We start from the raw sequence: 11266 nt of genomic DNA on the forward strand, positions 1-11266 counted from the left end.
AGAGAATCTTCAACAACAACAAAAAAAATAAATAAAAAAAATCCAGTGGTCATTATAGTGGGGCTTGACTCTTTTACAAGCTTTTAAACGTGGCCGTATTTTATTGGGTCTTTTGGTTATGACGTGGTTAGCTTTCGATGAGTAGACGTGAAGATGACGGAAGTGCCGACTTGAGTTGAGCCTCAACAGCTTTTGTTTTTGGTTTCGATAATCAAAATTATGAGAAATTTCGGTAAGTTGCTCGAACTTAAAAACTCACTTGCTTAGGATTTGAAATTGAAAGGTTTCGAAGCTCTACTAATAATCAAAATCTTCAACTCTCTCCATCTTTTCGCCATGTCAGCATCGGAGAAAATGACACATATCTTTTCTACAAAAACCATTATTATTTGTTGAAATTGAAAAGTCATGTATATGATAAATTAATATCTAACACTTTAAGTATATCCATTATAGCCATTAAAGTACGTATTCAAAATACAAATAGTTACAGTAACCACCAAAAACTTTTGATCTCCTCACCAGTAAAATATAAAGAACAAATAGATTTGGAGAAAAACCAAAGACAAGAGTGGATAAATAATGGTTAATAAATTTAACAACAGTAAGTCCCATATCAAATTAGGTCGTTACGAAATAGCATTTCCATATGATACCTGGACGTTAGTTAATAAACCCCAAATTTATCTGAAAGAGATTTCAACCTTTCTAATTAATCTATAAAACTAAAAATAAAAATAAAAACAAACTGATTGAATTTTCGATTCTGAAATCTTCTAGCACAACCTCATATGATTTGTAACTATTAAACTAAAACAATCATATTATAACTATATCTTGCGGTTTTAAATTTAAACATGCTCACCTGGAATTCAACATGTATAAGATCATTTCCATAAAACTACATAATTTTTTTAAAAAGTTTTCCACAAAAAATAAGCTTATCGATTAAACCGTACGTACGTGTATCACAAGGGTCAGAATATATTTTAACAAAAAAAAAGGGTCAGAATATATTAATATAGTCAGAAAATAAACAAATCCTTCCAACTTCTTAAGTTCTTTACATACTTGAATTAATGCTATATTGCTACGTAACGTATATATATATATATATATATATATATATATCACATATAAATAACGTATACACATTCATTCCCCCACCCACATAGCTTGACCTTCGATTGTGAGAGTAACCGAGAAAGGATCATACTCCTCAATCGTCTGACGACATGTCGACATAAAACCATCGCTCTAGACAGAGTAACAATCGGGACATATATCTATGCAGCAATATAACTGTCCGTCTCATGCGAATGTGGTAAACACCTCTGTTATATCTGTCCTAGAAAACTGAATTTTATGTTACCAAATGTGAAAATAAAAGTTGATGGCGTGAATGCTTGAGTCAAAATAGAACTTTCATGGTGGTAACGACTAACGAGAGTGCAAAACCTTAGTGATGAAACTTCAAAAGCACGTCGCTATATCAACTTTCCTCTCACATCTTAGCTCACCAATAGGCAATAAAAATTTCATGGTGGTAACGAGGGTTAACTCAACTATTTGAAGGCCATGTCCTTTACCACAAGATAAAAAGATAATTAAACAGTCTAAACTCTAACCAACAATTTATACTCACATATTGACTAATACATATTCACTTTGTATATATTAAACAGGTAGCCAATACTTTTAACTCTACGAGCAACCACAAAGTTCTATTTTGACTTAAACATTCACGCCATCTAAATATTTACAAAAAGAGTAAGATACACAAAAAAAAGTAACTCACTCATTTCTTTTTATTTTGAATCTAATGTCTATACACTAATATTTAAAAATGTCTTTTAACTAAGAAGTCTAAATTCTCTAATGCATGTAGGATAGGGTTAGAAGAAGCAGCAACATATGATCGTAGAGAAAGAACATGAGGAGTGTGAAAGAAAAAACGGGTTTTCCAAAGCGGAGTTTAATGACTATCTATTAAAATCTAACGAATATGTTTTTAAAAATATTCACTAATTATTTTTAACATTTACATACAAACAAGGTACTCCTAATTCCTAACTAACAAAGTATCCCTCTAAATAATTATTATATTATTTTACTAGATTTTAACCCGCGGTACACCTGACCTATATTTTATTTCTCATTATATTTTATTTTAATTAATGTTGTATGTTGTAAAATTTTATTTTATTACAGTTTTATGAATTCAGGTTATATAGAATTCAGGTACTTTATTTTTTTTTGTTCTCAATAGATTTCTGTTACTTTTATCGGCGTATATGCGGGTAAATATATATATTGAATATTGAATATAAATTTGGATAATATGTAGATTATTTTAAGATGAAAATAAGTATATTGTGTGTTAAGTATGGCCAATTATACAAATAGAGGATGGAGTGTAATAAAATTGAATGAAAAGTAAAAACCAAACTTTAAACTTATTATAATCAAAAGGAAACACTAACACATATAAAATAGAAGGAAACGTAATTTTTAGTTAAAATCACTTAACTATTGTGTTCATTTGTTTACATGTTTCTTTTTTTAACCCGCGGTACACCACATACATATAATTTTTATTATTATTTATATTTTATATTGTATTTGGTTGTTAAATATTGTATGTTTTCCAAATAGAGGAATAACTAAATTTCCCGACCTTCTGTACGGCTTAATGTTTATATTAATTTTTTAATCTGTAATATACTTCATGACTATTTGTTTGCTATATTTATTTTGTTTTGTTTAGTGTTTGGGATTTGATTTTTAGTTATTATAAGAAAAATAATAGATCTAAATACATAGTAAGTCATTTATACGCTATCATTAAGTCACATTTTTCCTAATGATTTAATTATTTTACACAATATTAGTTAAATCAACTTACTTTTTATATGTTAAATATCATAATATTAATAGTGTTGACAAATAATTAAATGAGGATTTAACCCGTGTTAGCACAAATTTAATGATATTTTAATTATTCCAACATGTCTTTTTATAAACCATCTACTATATAACCATATTATATATTATTTTTTAATTTTACATATTCATAATATTTTAAAATTTTATTAAGTTTATATATATTAATTATAGTATTAAAATAAATGTGAATCGAAGTTTTTCTTACGTTAAGAATCGAAGCTCATAGGTTTTGGAAAACAAAACAAGAATCAAATTGTTGTTTTATTTGTTTGCAAAGAATTCAGAGATAAAATATCTTCAATACACAATAGAAGGTATGATTAAATATATCATAGTTTATGTTTTTATATTGATTCTGCTGTATTTTTTTAGTTGGAATGGTATGTAAAATATTTTGGAAACAAAATCTGAATTAATGCTATTTTTGGAAGAAAAAAAATCAACTTTGTAAATAATTTTTTAATATGTACAAATATAAGAGTGGAACCCAAAATGTACTTCAAAAGTGTATATATAGATTTGAGAGATTAACTCGAATTAAGTTGTATCATTTAAATTTGTTTGTTAAATAATTGGTTTCCTAAAATACTTAATCCTCATATATGCCCAAAATGTACTTCAAAAATCTTAAATATTTGAGAATATTGGTTTCCTAATCATTCCATAATTGGGTTCTCGTTTTTAGGAACTTTATTAATGTTAAAGTAATTATGGGGATTGTAAACTTTTGTTATGAAAAATCAGTTGTATCATTTAAATTTGAGAGATTATACAATCTCTAAAGATAGTTTTGGATATTTATGGGAATAAAACTTGAATGGGTAAAATAGTTTTTGGAAAAAGCGAACATATAGATTATATAGATGTTGCCAATCATCTTTTTTTTCCATAAAATAAAAAATAAACAACGTAGAATTAGGAAATAAATTTATAATAAAACCATCCATACCATAAAAGGTGGAACGACTAACCAAAAAAACTTATTTCATCATTAAATTTATATTTGATATCGAATATGTGATGTCAAAATTAATAAAAAGACAACTAACCAATTATATTCATAACAATAAATAAAATCTTTAATACTAACATTCCATATTAATTCTAATCGGTTTCATATATGAGTATATTCCATAATAAGATCTAAACAGTTAGTATAGTCTACAAAACTTGCCTTCAATAAAAATTCAAATAAATTTAAATTGAGCATATTCCAATAAAAAAATCTAATTAGTTTAGTGAAATCTCCATAAAACATTCATAGTACAACGTAATAATGGCTAATCAAAATATTTTTAGAAAATCAAAGGTTCCAAATCTTAAACATATTCTAACGTATACCTAAAGATCATAATATTTGCCTTTTTTCAAAAAAAAAATCAAAAGATCACAATCTTTCCAAACTGAATATAGTTATTAATTCAAATACAACTTGACTACCAAGATATTCTCAAATTTATTCTTATCCTTTCTAACAAACTTTTACCTAGCCGACTACTATCACTATATATAAGCCTAGCATTAACAAAAAATAATCATAGCAGCATATTTTTCATAACTCGATCTCTAAGTAAGTCTGTCAGTTTGATCCCAAACAGTTTTAAGTTTAATTATCTATATTCTTAAGCATCGTTTCTCAAAATATGATGCTAATGTCCATATTGTCAATTTTATGAAACATGATGAAGAAGAAAAAGATTTAATTGGTCCCAAGTATTAAACGATGCTCCTCAAACTTCGAATACAAGAATTCGTACATATATTCCGAAACTCCCAAGCCCGAAATTCACAAGGAATTACCAGTACCAATATTTATGTTAACCTTAGTTCAGTTTTCATATAGTTTCTTAAGAAATTAGAAACTTACTTTGATTAAAGGTAGAACCATATAAGACTCCTGCAAGGACAAGAGATTTTAAAGGTGAGAAACTTTTCTTTCGTTTGTTTGCACTCCTATAAGAATGAAATGTAAATGTTTTTTCTATAAGAGTGTCTTTGATCACCCTCTTTTGATTTTGTAGAGCTAACATAATTTTATGAGTTGTATAGGGATGAGAGTTGTCACTCCATAGAAGTTCAAAGAGTCATAAGGTAATATATGTTAGTACACGTAAAGAGTTTATATTTAATTACCTACAGAATTTTAAATTCGTATACATTCACATGAATAATAGCAATAATTCGTTTATAAAACATCTTATTTTACTAACCAAGTTTTGTTTCCTGAATTGTTTACAAAAAAAAAAAAAAAAAAAAAAAAAAAAAAAAAAAAAAAAAAAAAAAAAATGTAACCTCTTCCAGTTGACTTCTACTCAGACAAACAACAAGACAATATAATCATAAGAGAAGATCCAGAAGATAAGGTTCTACAAGACATTTTTAAAATACCTAATTGTAGAAAATACTTTCTACCAAGAGAAAGATGGTGTTCTGATTACTCTGATTCATGTAATAGTTTATATTTAATCACTATACAATTATTTGTTATGTCTATATTCTAATTAAATAATTGACAGATTTTACCATCATTATGAACGAGCTGATTTGGCTGCCAATGATGTAACAAAAAATATATATCACAATCTCGCTGTTAGCACGGGTACTCATCTAGTTACTTATAAAATGTTTGATATGTATATTTTTTTAAGACTTTACCACTCGCTCAAAACTATGTTGGTAATTAGACTGTTCCCAGATCACACTATCATTGACAATTTTAACCAAGTACACAACTTAATTATCAACTACATCGTTCTCAAAGTCAAACCTAAATAGCTTTATGGAAAAATTGCCATTAGGGACGAATTAGTCCATGTCTTCTAGTGAAATCCAACTTAGTATTTTTCTACGAACATTGAAATATATATGTCACATGAACATACCGCATGGTCGGATGTTACGTCCGGTATTAAGATGTCACTGCATGTGATGAGAAAATATACTTTTTTGTATTTTAATTGGAACTCGTTTTATATATGAGAAATATCATAATTCAAGTAATTAAAATCATAACTAAAGCGACTGCTGATTTATGTAGCATTTAAGTAAAATGATTCCAATCACAAAATTCGAACAAGCTTAGTCTCAAGTCAAAATGACCAGACGATTGAAACCATGCTTAAGGTAAAGCTCATGATTAAAGTTACCCTTGCTTCAAAAGGTGGATATTTTGTTTGCTTTAGTGACTCATAGCCATTGCTAGCTGAAACATTTCTATGTTAAAAAAAAAGTATTTAAACAATGACTTTTTGAGAAGGACGCATCAGCGGCATTAAGATTTTCATATCATACATATTTATTTTCTTCTCATTTATTGGATTCTTGAAATCCTTTGTGTGTGTTTTTTTTCGTGATGATTCGATCATGTTTTCAAGTCTTTTATAACTCGTTCGATCATATTTTCAGCTAGTACTAAATGTCTAATTAAATAAAACGCACAAACACAAAACGACTTTTTTTGTTTGACATATTGAAATGCATATTGCAAAACACCGACGTTATATTTTAGTATGTATGACAATCTCTATGTATAGTGAAACTGAAAAACTAAATAAATTCTTCAACAAGAAAAAAAACACTGAATAAAAGGGTCTAAATCAATACAACTATTTGATACTATCTTCACATTAAAAAAAAAAAAAAAAAAAAAAAAAAAAAAAAAAAAAAAAAAAAAAAAAAAAAAAAAAAAAAAAAAAAAAAAAAAAAAAAAAAAAAAAAAAAAAAAAAAAAAAAAAAAAAAAAAAAAAAAAAAAAAAAAAAAAAAAAAAAAAAAAAAAAAAAAAAAAAAAAAAAAAAAAAAAAAAAAAAAAAAAAAAAAAAAAAAAAAAAAAAAAAAAAAAAAAAAAAAAAAAAAAAAAAAAAAAAAAAAAAAAAAAAAAAAAAAAAAAAAAAAAAAAAAAAAAAAAAAAAAAAAAAAAAAAAAAAAAAAAAAAAAAAAAAAAAAAAAAAAAAAAAAAAAATATTTGATACCATCTTTTTTTTTTTTAGGTAACAATGTAAAGATTATTTGATACTATCTTATTACATATAACCTAATGACATACTCATATACACTGTCGTTATCACACCTCGTTCTTGTGAAAACATCACAAACATGGAGAAGAGGAAAACAAAAAGATAAAGCCAATGAACGACGCAAAATGACACCGACGATATTCGAATTTCCATGTTTCACATGTGCCCAAAGATTAACCTTGTGCGGAGAATCGTGTTGCGACGTTGAACCGCCAAGACGTCGCAGCCCTAAAAGTCACGACTCACGAGTTACTCATTTGGTCATGCAAATCCAATCTTCTAAAAATAAAAGATTTAATGCGATTTGGGAAGAAGAAGAAACATTAGCACGTGTCTTTAATAGAGTGTTACGGGGTCATCAACCTCTACCACATTCTCCGCACCAACTAAAAACACTATTGTTTCGCTATAAATTTTTAAATTTAGTCAACGATTGTTTTTTTCTTTTTTCTTGATATCAACTCAGATCGTTTTATTTAGACTCTGAATAACTGCAAGAATAATGTAGTTCTAATAATAATGAGAATATATAAATACATATGTATATCTACAGATTTGTTCAACACCGTTTCTATTAGCTAGCGCCGGACCTCGTTGGGAACTTATTATTTTGCTGATATCTTCGACTTTTTTTACAATTGCTCACCATTGTAAAAAAGAACAATATCAGTAGGCTGTCAATTCATCCTCAATATCCGAATATTAGAAAATTAGTTTTTAATATATAAGTCAATACCAACTTCAATTAGTACGAGACATTTTGGGGAAAAGTCCAATAAAAAATCCATGCGGGCTTTGATACATGGATCCAAAACGGATAATACTATATTAATAGAATAGTTGGCTTGGGCTTGAACATCTGTAGGTACGTTGGTTCAGTGTGGTGTTACTTTGTTAGTAGTCGATGTGTCCATCTTCATGAATGAAATTGGATTGTTCATAGAAAGCGTTTTCTTTTAACTCTTTTTTTTTTCTTTCATTAATTGGAGTCATTTAGATGATCTATTTAAAAGTGGTTATGTCCGAGTGAGATAAATAAACGCAGAAAAAAAACTAGTGGTAGTATATAAATGGGCAATCGACATATGTACCCTCTTGGTTAAAAACTCTTTACAGAGGCACACTGTAACACATCTCTGATTTAATATTGGTGGTACATGCCTACATGGTGAGGAAAAATGAAAAAAAACAGTTGCTTCTTATGAGTTTAAAATGGGCTTCGGGCCTAATTCGATAACAGGGCACAAACACAAGAATTTAAGGCCCTCGCCTAACAAAATGAAGAAAGAAGCAAGGTCACAGAAAGAAAGAGTTTTTTGGGCTGACAAAATATAACTAGGGCATAAGTCAGTTACATTTTGATTTTGCTTACCCTCCCAACAATAAATATAACAAAAACAGAGAAAAGAAAAAACACAAACTGCTGTAACTGTATACACAATCTGAACGTCATTCCACAACCGTTTTTCCTCTCTCCCAACAAACAACGCTAGAAGCGATTAACCAAGATTATGGCTTTGGCCGATGTCGGTTTCGGCGTCGGACATACTCTTTCTATTCGTCTTCCATCTTCTTAATTTATCTTATTCCTTCATAGATCTAGTTTTTTGTAAGATTCAGATTGTGTTCCAAGTCTTCTCTCATAAAAAGGAGTGTTCCAGGAAAGAAGATATTCATTTTTAAGGCAAGGTCTATCCTAATTATCTCAAGCATCCATTTTGGTGATTATGATTATGGTTGAAGAATGAAGATTATGGGTGTAAAAGATGAAATGGATCTCGTTTATGGTTATACAAAACTTATAGCAGATCTTCAAGTGGCGCCATGGCTATTGTCTCCCAGATATTTTTAAAGGCAAAGGAAGACAATCATACATATATCACAGATCTATATATATATATATACATATAGAGTTTATATATAATAATTGTTTTTATTTTATATCTCTTCAATAGAGTTTGATTCCGTCGAATGATCATCTGCAAATTCTTCTGTCGGTTGGTGTTTTAATGATTGCGAAGTGAATTTGGTATTTTCATAGTTGGATGATAGCCAAGAATCGCAACGACTTGGGTTCGAGCACGAAGAAGGAAAATAACAGACTTGATTATCTGTTAGCGAGTAAGTTCTTCTAGACAAGAAGCATCGTTAAATTTACTTCTTTTGTTGTATCGTTTCTTGTTTATTGATCATAAATGTATTTTTATGTGGATCATTTTTCTGTAATTTTGTAAACTTTTATTGGAAGTAAATGAAAATAGATGTTAGAAAGAAAAAAAAAATAGTCATGTGGCCTTGATTCACAACAAAACAAACAAATTTAGTTGGGTGGAATAGTAGTTGTCATACACATGAATAAAGAAAATCATTTTCCATGCGGCCAGACCAAGATTTGTGTTACCTAATTACGGGACATGTACTAATGATATACAATATGGTTTTATTGTTTGACACATCATGATATTTGTTATTATCATCACATAAAATGACTTTTCCATATTTATAAGTAATTGTTTGATTCCCACGGAACTCACGAAAAAAATGGGATTTCAACTGTTAAATTACAAATAATAATAATAATAATAATAATAATAATAATAATAATAATAATAATAATAATAATAATAATAATAATAATAATAATACTGAAGAAATCAGACCTAAAAAGTGGCTAATGAAAGCCAGCAAAATCAGAAAAATAACAATTTTGACAAAATTCAAACTATTTTTTTGTTTTTCATTTTATTTTTAAATTTAAATTATACTCCGTACGTATATTGTTTTTGGGACTGGACAAGATTTGTGCTTAACAGATAGGCAATACCCATTCCTGTCTTAATAAAGACAAAATTTCAACACAGAGAACAATAATTTATAACAAATGTTCGAAATTAAATAATACTACTTACCACCGAACATCTTTTGTTTCATTCATTAATCTTCTAACAATTTCCAAAACTTTTTTGTTGTGATTTCCAAAAATCACAACATAGAGATACCCACAAAAATCCAAAACAAATTGAATTGGAAAACACAAAATTTCACACCCATTTGTTTTGTTAGTCATCATCACTAATCATCATCATCATTGCTCCCCAAACACAAGAATTAAAACCCTAGTCATGGTGTAGGCACCACTTTAAGTGTACACAGAGCCATAAGATAGAGCCATGAGTAACACAGCGGCTTGTTCTTCCTCACCAAGCTTCCGTCGTTGCTTCTCCACCGTTGATCGATGACTCTTCGTCATCCCCAAATCAATCAACCTCTGTTTTAGTGATTCACCAAACCTAGGGTTTCCGCCGCCGGAACTCGATTTCTTCGGTTTCTTGTTATTGTCATCCTCTGTTCCTCTCCTCTTCTTCCTGTTTCTGATCCCACACGCGTTACACAACGACTACATATAACAAACCAAAAAAACATATCAGATCAGAGACCAGATCAAACTCGATTGATCCCCCAAGGCCCCCAAATCGGAGTGAAATTAGGGTTTATGCCTGAACCTTGGGACCAGAAGGACCACCACGCCAAAGAGGGGTTTTGCTTGTACCACAATCAGCACAAGTCTTCTTGTTGTTGCTCTGTTCGATCATATCTCCAGCTCTTCTTTCCATGGTTTCCGAATCAACCAAAACCTGAAACACACAGAGATCGATCAGCTTGTTACTAGATCATCAATCATCAATCATCATCATCAAAATCAAATGTAGAAGAAGCAGATCATCATTTTACCTCTTCACTGTGATCCAACATTCTCAATCAGTTGAATTTACGAAGTTTGGCGCCGCGCGATCGGGATCAAGAAAGCTAGGGTTTGAAAACAGAGATGAGAAAGGAAGGATCAGGAAGAATCAATCTAGGGTTTAGAGAAGATCACGTCTCTCTTTACAGAACATGCAAGAGAACTTGGAAAGAGTGAATAAATGAGTGTCAGAGAGAGAGAGAACCAAACCGACAGACACAAATCACAATGATTTAAAAAAAAAAAAAAAAAACTAATCGCGATTTTATAAAAATTGGTTATGGAATTAAACCCTAGGATTTTGATATTAAAATGACGAGAACACCCTTTTGTTTCTTCTCTATTAACAGAGGAAGCCACCCGCCAAACACAAGTTCGCTTATTGTGAGTTGATTTTGGTGAAAAGAAAAAGGGCGCCACTTTGACCGGTGTGTTTGATCTACGGCACGGTGTACGGTTTCTTCGAGTGGGGATCAATCATGATGATTCACTTGTACTTTTCGATCGTAGCCGTTCATTCAGTCTTACGTTCCAAATTTTGGGGGGGGTAGGGGGTAGGGGTAA

At 29.4% G+C, this 11266-nt stretch overlaps 1 protein-coding gene across 1 annotated transcript; it reads right to left on the bottom strand.

The window, feature by feature from the left end:
• LOC104725423 (GATA transcription factor 16-like) lies at window positions 9866-10936 on the bottom strand. Its single transcript, XM_010444087.2, has 3 exons — window positions 10693-10936; window positions 10464-10595; window positions 9866-10357 (listed from the first exon to the last, which is right to left on the bottom strand). The coding sequence occupies exons 1-3, from the start codon at window positions 10711-10713 to the stop codon at window positions 10100-10102; spliced, it is 411 nt and encodes a 136-aa protein (XP_010442389.1). The 5' UTR covers window positions 10714-10936; the 3' UTR covers window positions 9866-10099.

Source organism: Camelina sativa, chromosome 11, assembly GCF_000633955.1.
Source record: "Camelina sativa cultivar DH55 chromosome 11, Cs, whole genome shotgun sequence".
In the NCBI taxonomy this organism is placed as follows: Eukaryota; Viridiplantae; Streptophyta; class Magnoliopsida; order Brassicales; family Brassicaceae; genus Camelina; species Camelina sativa.